Source organism: Solanum stenotomum, chromosome 11 (assembly GCF_019186545.1).
Source record: "Solanum stenotomum isolate F172 chromosome 11, ASM1918654v1, whole genome shotgun sequence".
NCBI classification, from domain to species: domain Eukaryota; kingdom Viridiplantae; phylum Streptophyta; class Magnoliopsida; order Solanales; family Solanaceae; genus Solanum; species Solanum stenotomum.
The window spans coordinates 56,020,051-56,034,536 of record NC_064292.1 but is presented as its reverse complement, the minus strand read 5'-3'; the positions used below and the strand labels follow the sequence as shown (position 1 = coordinate 56,034,536).

The 14,486-nt window shown below is 36.8% G+C and overlaps 2 protein-coding genes and 1 pseudogene across 2 annotated transcripts; 1 reads left to right on the top strand and 2 right to left on the bottom strand.

Annotated features, from left to right (window-relative positions):
- The first annotated feature begins 345 nt into the window (after positions 1–345).
- Positions 346–5,722, top strand: LOC125843945 (beta-1,4-xylosyltransferase IRX14-like). The gene is made up of 3 exons (XM_049523146.1): positions 346–1,484; positions 1,637–2,191; positions 5,159–5,722. Exons 1-3 carry the CDS (start codon positions 751–753, stop codon positions 5,388–5,390), a joined length of 1,521 nt encoding a protein of 506 aa, XP_049379103.1. The 5' UTR covers positions 346–750; the 3' UTR covers positions 5,391–5,722.
- A 240-nt stretch (positions 5,723–5,962) lies between these two features.
- Positions 5,963–9,283, bottom strand: LOC125845487 (uncharacterized oxidoreductase At4g09670-like; annotated as a pseudogene).
- Positions 9,284–12,693: 3,410 nt separating this feature from the next.
- On the bottom strand, positions 12,694–13,569 carry LOC125846111 (F-box protein CPR1-like). The gene has a single exon (XM_049525562.1). The coding sequence runs from the start codon at positions 13,567–13,569 to the stop codon at positions 12,694–12,696; it is 876 nt and encodes a 291-aa protein (XP_049381519.1).
- Positions 13,570–14,486: the final 917 nt, after the last annotated feature.

Sequence of the window (14,486 nt, the reverse complement as noted above, 5' to 3'; positions counted from 1 at the left end):
TTAACTAACTAAATTTAAAACCACCTCGATCTTGCAACATGAGTGAAATACACCCTTAAATTCTCATCAAGTTTAGGGTGTTTTCAACACTTTTTTTGACTTTTTGTTAAGAGCACCATGCTCCTACATGTCTCATGTGGCAGATCGATGATGTATCTAATTTTAGTTAGTCAAGTAGAGAGATGTTTATAACTTACAAGGATGTCAATAGTTCGATGATGAAACTAATTATTTGCGCCAAATTTAAGAATGAAAAAATGTTAGTGAAGAAAATATAGTAATTACAACAAGAAAGTGCAATAACCGAAACATCATAAAAACGTCTTTAATAACTTTCCTAATTAAAATTTATTAGTAATAATCTCACAAAAAATATTCCCAAAATACCCCTTCCTCAACTCTAGATTTTCTCCCCTTTCTTTCTCCTTATTGTCTGAAAATCCCATCTTATTCGGATCCTACCTGTGACCCGAATCCGTTTTTCAGTCTTCCTCTGAAGTTTCTTCCACTGTTCGTTCATGGCATCTCTTTCAATCGTTGAATTTTGAATATAATACATAGTTAGTAAGCAACCCTTTTGGATTCTTAAGCTTAAAGTAACATTTCTTTCTTGATTAAAACTCCTTAACTTCTCACCAAACACTTTTCCCAACTAACGCTTTTCCTTCAAAAATCTTCAAACCCACTCTTTTTTTCCATTGCTTCAGTCTAAAACTTCGAGATCTTGAAACCCTTTGATTATACTGAGAAATGAAGCAGTTAGCAGCTTTACAGCAAGGTCGCCGGAGCAATAGCTTTAGAGGGTCATCGGCGTTAGATTCGTCGTCAGATGGGTCTGTAAAGTCACCGGCGACTATTTTCTGGCTTGTGCTTCATGGGGTTTGCTGTTTGATCAGTTTGGTTCTGGGTTTCAGATTTTCGCGTTTGGTGTTCTTTCTTCTGTTTACTAACTCATCTTCTACTCCAAACAGTATTTATTCAGCGACCTCTTTGTTTCATGATCCGGGTGCTGATGTAGCTGTTAAGACGGAAATGACGTCATTTTCCGGTGGGGAAGATCAGCTGAATAGGACATCGGTGTCGAGTAGCCGGGTGGTGGTAGGACGGCATGGGATATTAATAAGGCCGTGGCCTCACCCGAATGCGAGTGAGGTGATGCAGGCACATAAGATAATGGAGATAGTTCAAAGGGAGCAGAGATTACAGTATGGTGTTAAGAGTCCAAGGACTGTAATTGCTGTAACACCAACATATGTGAGAACTTTTCAAACTTTGCATCTTACAGGTGTGATGCATTCTTTGATGAATGTGCCTTACAATGTTGTGTGGATTGTGGTGGAAGCTGGAGGCACAACTAATGAGACCGCCTCGCTGATTGCCAAATCGGGTTTGAAGACAGTTCACATTGGATTACGCGAGAAGATGCCTATTCTGTGGGAAGATCGCCATAAATTGGAGGCAAAAATGAGACTTCGCGCTTTGAGGTATGGGAGTTTGTTTCTAATAGCTTGTTACCAGATTAAAAAAATGAACTTTTGTTTCTAATATTGTGTTTTTATGTATGTGGTTAAGAATAATTTTGATAATTTTAGAAATCGAAAATGATAGTGCGGCTTGTGTTTGTTTGATGGAACAGATATGTGAGAGAAGAGAAGTTGGATGGGATAGTGATATTTGCTGATGATAGTAATATGCATAGTTTAGAGATTTTTGATGAGATCCAGAAAGTGAAATGGCTTGGTGCTCTGTCGGTGGGCATTCTTGCTCATTCAGGTGGTGTGGAGGAGGATATATCAAAAGTTCAGAAAGAGGAAGATAAGAATTTGCAATTGCCAGTTCAGGGTCCAGCTTGTAATTCATCAGATCATTTTGTTGGTTGGCACGCCTTTGATTCGTCTCAATACGTGGAGAAGAGTGCCAGATACATTGGTGACAGGGCAGTTGTGCTGCCAAGGAAGCTTGAGTGGGCTGGCTTTGTGTTGAATTCCAGATTAGTCTGGAAAGATGCTGAAGATAAGCCTGAATGGGTTAAGGATTTGGATGATGTAATGGGAGACAGGGAAGATGTTGAGAACCCTCTATCTTTGCTGAAGGATCTTTCAATGGTGGAGCCTCTCGGAAGTTGTGGGCGCAAAATTATGCTGTGGTGGCTACGCGTTGAAGCACGAGCAGACAGCAAATTCCCTGCCAGGTTAGTTTAATAGTGCTATCCTGCAGCATGTCGCAATGTGTTTTGAACGTTCTTAGCATTGAATCTTGTTTGTTGTTTTTAACTAATCTGTCTATATCATTCTTTTATGTTTCCTTGATCACCTAAGCAAAATCGTAATTGTGTTGTTTCATGATTCACAGCTGTTCTTAGAACATGATAGATCCTCTTATAATGCCATTTCTTTCCTTTTTTAAGTCCGGAGCCATGAAACAACGGTAGAAATGAGAATGATACTAGAATAATAGATATGTTCTCAATAAAGTTTGGAACTAATAGTAAAAGGAAGATTTTTATATGAAAGAAGTAGTACCACATAAGATTTTTGATATTCCTGTACATCCCTTTGCCTAGTCTTTTGACAAGTAAGGATCAGGACTCCAAACATTGTAATTCTCTGGTAACAACTTAGTACTAGATTTCTGTTATCAATATAATACTTTACCTGTTTCAAAACAATAAATAAGGTATCAAGAGTCTTTGTATTTATGATGGGGCACAAAGACTGTTCAAGCTAAATTCAAAAGGACCACAAGTCAGTCTACAGAAGTCAATCCATCTATGAGTATCCTACTGGAAGAGTTGTTATTGCAAACAGTCATAAAGTCGGGCCTGCAAAAACAAAGCACTATACTTTGACTGCTCTCTCTCTTTCATTTCCCGGAATTTTGATTTTTTATGCCCATCCAGGCATCCACCCGGCCGCCTTTGCTGTAGTTTCGCCAACTTTTCTGTAGTTGCCTTTGCATCACGGTCCTTATTCCTTAAAGGAACTAGGATAGTCCAACATGTGTCCTCAAGAGACATAATGACCTGCAGTCCCTGTAGGTTGAAGTAAATGCTTACTGTTTGTTCTTCCTACCTTCATAAGATGCAAAAGTTTTCCAGAGTTTCCTTTCTACTTCTTGAGTTATTATATGTCAGAGGGGTCTCATGTGACTGGTCGATTCTGTTTATTGGTTTAGAAGAAGTATTGGAAAACATTCATAAAAAAGTAAAGTATTAAAGAACTTTTTAATGTATGAAATATACTTATGAAATGGTTGATCTTTAAATGAAAAAACATGAGCAGTGAAGGTTCATGTAGTCAACCCCATCTTGTTTGGGATTGAGATGTAATTGTTGTTATACTTGTGAAATGCAACTTTAGGTCATATAAGATATTAAGAAAACTTTGCAATTGTATAAGATATACTTATAGAACAAAATATTAGTATTATATACATGTTTGGATATTATTTATGCATTTATTAGCCATATCTCAATACTCACACGCCTACTCCAATCTGGGGGGTGGGGGGAGGATAAAGATGGTTGGAAGCTTTCTTCATGGTCCTCAGATGGTCTGTCTTCCCAAAATCTGATTCTGCTTCCATCTATCTCCCAAAACAGACAGCATTTGGAAAGGGAATTTCATCCCAGTTGAATCAGTTTCCACGAAGAACGTTCGTATGATTTTTTCGCAGTATCTGTAATTCATCATCCACTAACCTGCCCATATTTTCTACTCCCTCCGTCCCAATTTATCCACACCATGGCTCCTTTTCTCACATAAATCATCAATGTCAAGCTTAAATCCGGAAAAACGCTTTCGGAGTGAGGCTTTATTGAATAAAGGGATAGATAGTTGGCCTAGACACCATCATCATAAAATATATATATCTTGAAAAAGGATAGATCTGATCCACCAAATGTTTCCATAGCAATAGTGTTATTCAGTTTGCTCACTTGGTTGGTTTGCTCTTGGTAAAATCTGCTCAAACATTTTTACCAATCAATAAAAAGAAAAATCTGCTCAAACATTATTGTGTTGGCTGCCACTTGCCAGTATGAATGTCTTTGTATGTCTTCATGCTGCTATGGGGCTCCACAGGGCGGAGGAATCGGCATATGAATCTCTGTTTTCATCTAAGGATATCCGGAGAACGGGTTTTGTTCTTGGAAGTTCATGATTTAACTAGTGTTTCTGTCTGGAAATGGTTGAATTAGGGAAGTGACTCATGATAGTTGTGTTCTCTTAATTAGTGCAACCGGTTAACTCTTTCTGAAGCACAATTACTCCAAATGCAAGAATTGAATTAATGGAAACATGCAACTTTTCTTCTTGGTAATTGTTGATCCTGTAAGAGCAATTTAGTGGTTAGATTTTTCCCATGTTCCTATGCAATACAATAAATAGCTTATTACTACTCACTGTGATAGAGATCACTTTTGAAGATGGGAGAAAAATGTGATCCAATGGAAGTGGGGTCTTGAGTTAGTTCTCGTTATGAATATATCTGCCTTCCACTTAGTATTGATTTAGGATGGTGAATGTTTTTTTATTCTTTCTCAATTGGTGTCGTAATGACAATCTGGATGACATATCTTGTGTGGACTTGTTTATATCTATTCATAGTTTGGTTGTGAACTACTGTGCCTGTGACAGTTAAGTGGTAGTTGAGGAAATTGGACTTGGTTTGACTACAATGAAGCTTCGCTGGTTTAGATATAAACGATGTGGTGGTGTTATTTAGGCATAAATGTAGTTGTGCCTATTCTTGGAGTAGAGGCCTATGTGATTCTGACATTTTCGGGTCTATTTATGGCTTTTGGCATTGAGTTGATTATGTTGCTCAGATTTCCATTTCCATAATATCATTCATTCAGTTTGAGTTAGACTATTAAGTCCAATAGGTGGTTGAATTTGGCTTAGAATGTTTTTGGAGAAAGATGAATGAGGTGTGGGAACACCCTCTTGCCGAAATGCTGGGTAAAGCTTTGTGATCCTACCCTTTCCCGAACCCCGCACATAGCGGGAGCTTAGTGCACTGGGCTGCCCCTTTTTGATAGTGCTTATTGAGTATTCAGCACCAACTTTGCTCTGCATGTGCTTCAATTTTATAGATCAAACACAAATTGGTTACTTTCACTTGAATGTAATATAACTAATTCATATCTGAAATGCAGATGGATCATTGACCCTCCACTAGATGTGACTGTCCCAGCAAAACGCACACCATGGCCAGATGTTCCTCCAGAGCTTCCTTCTGGTGAAAAGTTGGTCACTATGCAAGAGCACACCGAGAAGCGCCCACCAAAAACACGATCAAGAAAACGTAGTTCTCGGGGAAAGAGAAAGCACGCAGCAAAGAACATTGACGACCATCATTCAACCAGGCAATCAGCGGAGAACCAGTAATAATCATCTGTGAATTCAGCAAGTTTGAAGACCACGCTACTATCCTTTGTCTCGTAAATAGGAGAAGGCATTTCTTACAATAGCAATTAAAATACATACTACCTGTCCTTCATTCAATTATATCTTTGTATTCTTTTCCACTTCTTCTGTCCTATTTTTGGTCTTTAGTCTTTTGTGTAATTGAATTGTTGCTCAGTTAGAAGGGTGTTGGTGTTGGTGGTGTTGTTGTTGTCACTGTTACCAGACTCCTTTCTTGCCAAAGCTTTGTATTCATGGCATGGAGTTTATATATGTAGTGACAACATCTACAGATGAGAAAGCTTATGCTCAAATCTTGTGCTTTTTAAAAATAGTATGTTTGATGCCTTAAAAGGATACATACTAATCCCAGGAGTTAAAGTACTTTACTATTCAAATCCCAGGAGTTAAAGTATCTATATAGATGATTCAAATTATTTTCATCAACGCCGTAAAGAATTTTTACACGATCAGATCAGTGTGCTTAATTTGCATACCTGTGATAGCAGATGATAAAAGAAAAGGAACTAAGAAGTCATTTGATGATTTACAAGCTCAAGAAAGCATCTTGATCAAGGCAAAGGTCCATACATAAACTCTCTTACACATGGTATATAATATGCTGTTTTTTCGATAAGTTTTTTTCTTAACGTTAACTAAAGAGTCATAAATGAGCATTAGCATTTACATATGAACTGGCTGGAAACCGGTGTCTATAGATTTGTTCACAGCATCGAGCACGAGCTGAGTGATTCTGCTAGTATGAGGCCATTTGCTCTCAGGTTTGCTTCTCGAAAATTTAATTGCCTTAACCAGGCTAGCAAATTCTTGAATCATATAACCCTCTTGTGGTAACTGAGAAGTTACTTCAACTACCTGAGGTTTCACGTTCCATCCGATATGAAGATCCACAAACTTAGCACCAGATGTGAAATTGAACGAAGCAGAGTCCTCTCCAAACGGGAGAATGAAGTCGTAGAGATAACATGTCCCATTAGAGCCATAAACTCGCAAGTCCATTGTCTCGTGTGCAATGAAAGAGCAGTAAAATGTAGCAACAGTTTCCTCTTTTTCCCAATACAAGGAGGCACTACATGTCAAGATAACTCCAGCTGAGTTTCTTGCAACATTAGGCAGTGCAGTCACAGTTGTCGGCAAAGTTTGGTTCATAGCCCACAATATTGCGCCAATGCAGTACCAGCCCGCATCTCCCAGTGCCCCGAGGGCATCCAAATCTGGTTTTACTCTGATGTTATTTTCAAGAAATTCCTGGCCTGGTGCATATGATGATGAGCTGTGGATCTTACCAAAGAAACGAGCACTTGTATAAGTTAGTTAGACAATCATCAGCAACATTTTTGGAACAAAATCTAAACATATCAAAATGCATAAATCAAAATATTCATAATTGCCACTGACCCCTTAATTGGTGAATTCTAGAATAAGATGGTGGCTTATCTAAGTGATTCGCCTTGCCTGTGCCTATCGGCTGATTCTGTTGCCTTACAGTTAGCAAACTTTTCCGTTAGTACAAATCACTAAGGTTCACCTTTTGGCGTAAATTACCTGAGAGAAAGAACCTATTGGTGGAGTTCAGTCCCCCGGAGGACAGAATAGCACTTCCTAGTGACTAGGAGTGGAGAGCCAGTTGCACATTGTTTTTCTTTGATCGGCCTATCTTTTTTCTATAAGCAAGCCCCCTGGCCGTCAAGTTCTAACTGGAAGTAGTCTCCATAAATTAATAATAGGGGCTATTGTATTCCGCAATTTGGTCATGTCCTATTGTCCAGGCATGGTTAAATGTTTGTCTACAATGTAACCATAATTAGGAACTTTAAGCCACTGTGGTATACTAATACAAACATGGACCATAACGTTGATTCAAATCTTCTCCAATAGATGTACAAAACCTCTAAAGACTTTAAGTACGAAGGAGATCTTCAAATACTAATAAGTTTTCCTGATAACTCATGCTTAACCAGACTAAATTATTTTCCCTTTTACTATGCACAACATCAGTCCTTCAGAACATCAAAGAATCACAAAAGATGAGATCAACAAACGGAAATGGTCAATAATGCTCTAATATACCAAATTTAGTCAATTTACCCTTCATTACATGTGCGGTCCACCCAATCAACACTAAAGCTCAAATATGAAACAAATTCTTTTGATAACAGAGAAACCCCTGAGGTCCAATGGAGTATAGGTTGAAATACGATGGATAATGTGCCCGCCCCTCTACCATTCTCTACTTAAACACTAGGCTTTTGTCTATATCAAGGTTTGAACTTGTGACATGCACGTAACCCACACATTACAGGCTGTGAGCTCTTAGATCATAGCTCGGGGCCCATATACCCCTCAAATACAAGACATTTTGCTACAACGAATACAAGACAATTGCTAACCGTACAAGCTGAGCATTTACTAGTTACCAGCACACCAAAGTTCGGGGTCCAAATACCCCAAATACGAGACAATTTGCTAACTGCACAAGCTGAGCTCTTACCACTACACCAAAGCTCAGGGTCCAAATATCCCAAATACGAGACAACTTGCTATCGATACAAGCTGACCTCTTACCACTAGAACAATGCTCGAGGGCAATGCCAAATACCTCAAATACGGAACAAATTCCTAACAGTATGGACATAAATTATCCTGAAGTATAACAGAGTTAAAACTAAGATATATCTGAATAATAAATTATAACATTGTACTATAATTAAAAAAGGATCATTCAAACTTAACCTCAACTAGCAACTAAAGACTCCAACTTTGAGACTCCACACCTTAGACACCTCAACTCGTCTCCATTGCATCAATTGAACACTCCAACTTAATGTGTCAAGCCAGTGTTGGGGGGTGTCCACAAGACACCGTAAGCAGTGGCGAATCTAGAGCCAAAAAAAAGGGCATCCGCACCCGTGGTCTTTTCGTAAAACTAGATATTTTATATGTATATTTTTTAAGATTTTGTATAATATTATATTCTTGCACCCGTACTACAAGAAGTCTAAATGGTCCACATGGTTTAATGTTGAGCTTTTGACCTTGAGGATGAAGGATCAATTCTCACTTCAATACATTCTACTTAGTGCACCCATGTTCGAAAAATCCTAGATTCGCCTCTGACCGTAAGGACGAGTCGAGTGTTTCATTTGCTAGTTGAGACCAAGTAACTAAACAATCCAACTATGAGAGAGTCCACATCTAAACACCTCAACTCGTCTCCACTACATCAGTTCAACACTCCAACTTTATGTGTCACGTCAGCATCAGATATCCACGAGACACCATAAGGAACAAGTTGGAGTGTTCGAGACCAAGTTGAGGTGTCTAGATATGCCATTAAAAAAAGCACCCTCTAAAACTTACAGCTTTAACTTGTCCAAATAGCTTAGAATCAACAATCATCTCCTTCATTTTCCCAGTTCTTGGATGATGATACCACATACTAGCATCCATAAACTGAACCCCATTTTTGTCACAAGCATCAAGAATCTTATCCAACTCTTCAACATTCAAAGCAGTAGGTTTTTCCAACAACAAATGTTTCTTCTTTTCAGCAGCTAAAATGGCCCAATGAAGATGAAAAGTAGTGGGTAATGGCATATACACAGCATCAACAAAAGGGTCATCAAGAATTTCACTGTAATTTCCATAAATCTTCAAAGAATCAGAAAATAAATTGTTCTTGATTGCAAAGGTGTGAGCTTTTTCAATTGAACGACTTGCTAGGGCATAAAGAGTAGAATTTGGGGGATAAATTAATTGCTCTTGAGATTTTTCTTGCAATTTCTGCACATCCTATGATGCCAAAACGAATTGGAGTTTCATCATTTGACATTTTTGATGTTCTTTTTTTTTTTTTGATGAATCTTGATTATAGTGGAGATAGATAGAGGTGAGAAAATATTAGGTGGCATATGGTATAGCCACAAAACTAGCGCCACTCCTTTCTTAACCAGAGCTCTCGATTTCAAACTTTACTATGAAAAAATCTTTGGTAGAAACGCATCTCTGGAATGATGAATTTGGATTAGTCGGTCTCTTAAACCAAGGTCTCGATTTTGAACCTTGCCTATGAAAAAATCTTAAGTAGGAGCGCTTCCCCGAATGACAAATCTGAATTAGTCGAACTCTATTGCGGACAACGGGCATCGAATAGGAAACAAAAAAAAGGTTCATTTACCAATTCAAAAACCTTCTTTTTTNGAACCCCGGCTATGAAAAAATCTTAAGTAGGGGCGCTTCCCCGAATAACTAATTTGAATTAGTCGAACTCTATTGCGGACAACGGGCATCGAATAGGAAACAAAAAAAAAGGTTCATTTACCAATTCAAAAACCTTCTTTTTGATTTTTATTTTATGTTACATATGTCTCAATTTATGTGACACAGTTAAAATTTTGAAAGTCAATCAAGTTTTTCTAAAGTAGAATATCTTTATATAACTTTTAAATACTTTAAATTATTAATTATTGTGATTTATAATTTGTTTTTTTACGTTCTTTTCAAATTTATTTCAAAAAGTTTAAAGATTTTATATTAGAATTCTCAATCAAAGATTATATTTGAATTCACGATTAAAGTTTAGAAGTTTGAATCTCGAAATTTCGATTATAATACATAAATTGGGAGAGAGGAGTAATATATATATTTGTTTCGAATAGTCCAAAGTGCAAAATTGGACTAGTTTTCGTTGTTTTGGAGTAATCGTCGGTAAAAAGGGTATTTTTGAGCTACTTTGCTATTTGAGCAAAAAAATAACAATAGGTAAATGGATTCATTTTGAATAACTCAGAGATATATTTGACCATTTTCCCTCCTTTTAAAGTCAATGTAATTTATATTAAAAAGAGTCAAAATCTTGATACTAATAAGACCATAATTATAATTTAATTATAATAAGCTACTTTTACAAGATAGAGAAACTGTTTCCGATGGACCTTGGCACAAAAGAAAAGATGAATTCGAAAAAATTAACATCAAAGAAACTGTTAATTAGTCTATCAAAAAGTTTAAACATGCCTGGCCACTATCCTTTTAAGACTTAATGGACAAAGAAAAGTGCATCAATCATACATAAGAAACAACTAGTGAAAATCTCACAAGTGGGCCTAGGTAGGTAGAGCATATGCAGATCTTACCTTTACCTCGTGGATGTAAATAGCTAGACTGTTTTTTTGGAGGACCACCCATCATACATTAGAAACTAATGATTTCGGAGAGATCAAGCTTTCTGTAAAAACTATTATGTCCTGAATGCTAGCTTGCATCCATGACGCAAATGGTCCAACGGATGTACGCAATACAATCCCACAACCCGGTTCATGAACGCAACTGAATAGTAATTCACCATCCACAAATCTATATTTCGGTATGACTCTATAAAAAGAGGGATCTTGTATAGTACACAATGCATTCCAAGATTCCTTGACACCATAGTCCTTCAATATCCATAACTTTAAAGTTTCCAAATGCGGATCTGGAGCAAAAGTAACAGAATAAAAAGATAGCATTCCATCCAATACTAAAACACCAAGATAGAAGATGCCCAGAAAGGATAACATTTGCTCTGGCAACGGTATCTCTCCATACACTTCTTTTGAAATACTAAATGAAATAAGAGAATATATTCTTGAGCTACCGGTCCAATCAAACACAACTTGTGATCTATGGTCTGTTGAGCTACCGAACCAATGAAATGCCTCGTGTACAAATGCCATATTATTAGTACGAGTCACCGCATTGGAAACACCACAAGGACGTTTATCAATTTTTCTCCAGGAACCACCTTTCAACGCAAGAATTTCACTGGTTGTTCATCACAAATTCTAAGGATTTTATAGTCACCGCTGGTTGAGTCATAACCAAATCCATAACGAGTACTTTTGACTATTCCAAACTCTGGAGTGGGAAGTACTATTGATTCTCTTATGGAAGGGTTCCATAGCAAATGTATGGGGTGTTTATCAACCATAATACCAGAAACTAAGACAACAACCAAGCCATCGCAACCACAGCAGACTCTAAAAAATGGTTAAGAGCTTAAAGGGTGATCAAGTTTTTGTGCATCCTCAACCATTTGAACCGAAGATATAGGACAACAGTAGCTGTTAAATCTATCTTCATTCGAGCACATATGGGTAATAAGAATTTTTTGGGAATTTTGGTCATTCTTGGCATGCTTGAAATGCTTCATCTTAAAGTAAGGATCGGAGATCAATGTATTCCAAAATTTTGAAACACATTTGTATTGATAAAGAGATCGCACAGATAACCTGCTAAGGATGTTCATAACTATTCCCTCTTCAAAGTGAACTGTCAAGGCCTAGTTAGGACAAGAAAGAGTGATCAGACAAACAATAAAATATATCGAATTGGCGTTGTTATCTAGCCATCATATGTTATCAGAAAGCAGACGAATGACTGGAATACCTAAACTCAATTGTAAGTAATCAACACCATCAAAACTGACCTGATCAACATCCATATGTTCTGTATTATATTGTTTAACGATTCCAATATGCTCTTCCCTGAAATTTAATAAAAAAATTTGTGGTTGGTTAACTCTTATCGAGAGCCTTTTGGTGCGGTAAGTCATTAGAATGTAGCAGCCATGGGGAGGGTAGAGTATACGCAGACCTTCAGCTTACAAAAAAAATACGGTTGTGAAGAAAGCTTGATAACTAATAAGGAAATCATTCATAAAAAGGTGTTGCAGACTACCACTAAGCCTACCCTGCCAAAAAGCAACAACTGGCTAACCTACCTACTAACATTCTACTCTAATCTGCGACCTCAGTACACATTTATCTAAAATCCTCGATAATATATTATATAAATATTGAATCAAAAATTGAAATCCAAGAGGAAAAAGCACAAAAATACCGTTGCAAATCTGAAAGGAACGTCGTGATTTCTTCTTTTTCTGTTGGCTATTAAACTTACCAACATCTTCTCTATACATTATTTGTTTAGGGTGGTGTGAGGCGGAGCGAGTTTGGGCCTAGGGGTTTATTTGAAGCCCTCTAATAAAAAAATTACACTATTTATTCATATAAAATTAAAATAATTTTCCATGTATATAATATATATATATTAGTTTTGTGTTTATTTATCTGTATCGTATATTAAAACATTATGACAAAGGTATATTTGAAGCCAAAAAAGATAATAACGAAAGGTAAAACTTACTCATGTTGAATAATTAAGAGATACTATCATGTTTGTAAGACAATTTATTATATATATACGTTTTTCGGAGGACCATCGATCATACATAAGAAACTACTGATTTCGGAGAGATCAAGCTTTCTGTAAAAACTACCATGTTCTGAATGCCAGGTTGCAGCCATGACGTAAATGGTGTACTGGATGTACGAAATTGAGTTCCGCTACTTGGGATATGAAAGCAACTGAATAGCAATTCACCATCCGCAAACCTATATTTCGGAATGACTCTATAAACAGAGGAATCTTCTATAGTAAACAATGCAATCCAAGTTTCCTTGACACCATAGTCTTTCAATACCCATAACTTAAAAGCTTCCAAATCCAGATCCGGAGAAAAAGTAACAGAATTAACAGATAGCATTCCATCCAATACTGAAACACCAAGATAGAAGATGCCCACAAAAGATAATATTTCCTCTGGCAATGGTATCTCTCCATACACTTCTTTTGAAATACTAAATGAAACGAGAGAATATATTCTCGAGCCACCAATCCAATGTGATCTAGGATCTATTATGCTACCGATCCAATGAAATGTCTCGTGTAGAAATGCCAAACAACTAGTACGAGTCACCGCATTGGAAACACCACGAGGATGTTTATCAATTTTTCTCCAGGAACCACCTTTCAACGCAAGAATTTCATTATATCCTTGATCACAAATTCTAAGGATCTTATAGTCACCACTAGTTGAGTCATAACCAAATCCATAACGAGTATAGTCACATATTTCATACTCTGGAGCGGGAAGTAGTATTGATTCTCTTATAGAGGGGTTCCATAGCAAATGTATTGGGTGTTTATCAACCATAATACCAGAAACTATGACAAGAACAAAGCCATTGCAACCACACAAGGCTCTAAAAAATGGTTTAGAGCTTAAAGGGCGATCAATTTTGTGTGCATCCTCACCCATTTGAATCGACGATAAAGGACAACAGTAGCTGGAAAATCTATTTTCATTCATGCACATGTGAGTAATAAGAGATTTTTGGTCGTTGTTGGCACGCTTGAAATGCTTCATCTTAAAGTAAGGATCGGAGATCAATGTATTCCATAATTTTGAAACACATTTTTATTGATGAAGAGATCGCACAGATAACCTGCTAAGGATGTTCATAATTATTCCCTCTTCGAAGTGAACTGTCAATGCCTAGATAGGACAAGAAAGAGTGATCAGACAAACAATAGAATCTGAATTAAACTCAACCAATACCATCAGAAACTGACCTCATCAACATCTATCTGCTCTGTATTATTGTTATTTTTTGACGACTCTAATACGCTCTTCCCTGAAATTTAATTTAAAAATAGAATAGTGGTTAGAGGGGTATTTGATCTCGACTTCACGTGAACCTAAGGTCTCCTCCTCTCTCCTCATGTGCAAAAAACTGCCAAAACTGTTGGCGATAATTAGCTAACCTACCTACTAACATTCTATTCTAATCTACCATAAACTTCTATCTAAATTTGTGTCCTCGATAATATATTATATAAACGATGAATCAAAATTGAAAAAAAAAATAGCAGCAGAAAGAAACAAGGAGCATATATACCTTTGCAAATTTGAAGTGAAGGTCGTAATTTCTCTATTCATTATCTGTCTAAGCGGAGCCAACTTGGGGTTAGGGGTTTATAGAATAATGAAAAATTACACTATTTATACATAATTAAAATTATTTTTTATGTATATATTTTTAAGTTAGTTTTGAATGAAAATATTTTATTTAATTTATAAACCTCAAAAGTTCCTGAATCTTACTTCAATGTCTCTCTATTTCTTTCTATTGAAAATAACTAGTAACATCGTTATTTATAATGGTAAGAAACCAA

What these genes read in the sequence shown, in the direction of transcription:
- LOC125843945 (XM_049523146.1), top strand. Translation starts at nt 751, where the DNA reads ATGAAGCAGTTAGCAGCTTTACAGCAAGGTCGCCGGAGCAATAGCTTT. An exon ending in ATGAGACTTCGCGCTTTGAG is followed by an intron (nt 1,485 to 1,636) that starts GTATGGGAGTTT and finishes TTGATGGAACAG; the next exon opens with ATATGTGAGAGAAGAGAAGT. An exon ending in GACAGCAAATTCCCTGCCAG is followed by an intron (nt 2,192 to 5,158) that starts GTTAGTTTAATA and finishes TCTGAAATGCAG; the next exon opens with ATGGATCATTGACCCTCCAC.
- LOC125846111 (XM_049525562.1), bottom strand. Translation starts at nt 13,569, where the DNA reads ATGGGTGAGGATGCACACAAAATTGATCGCCCTTTAAGCTCTAAACCA.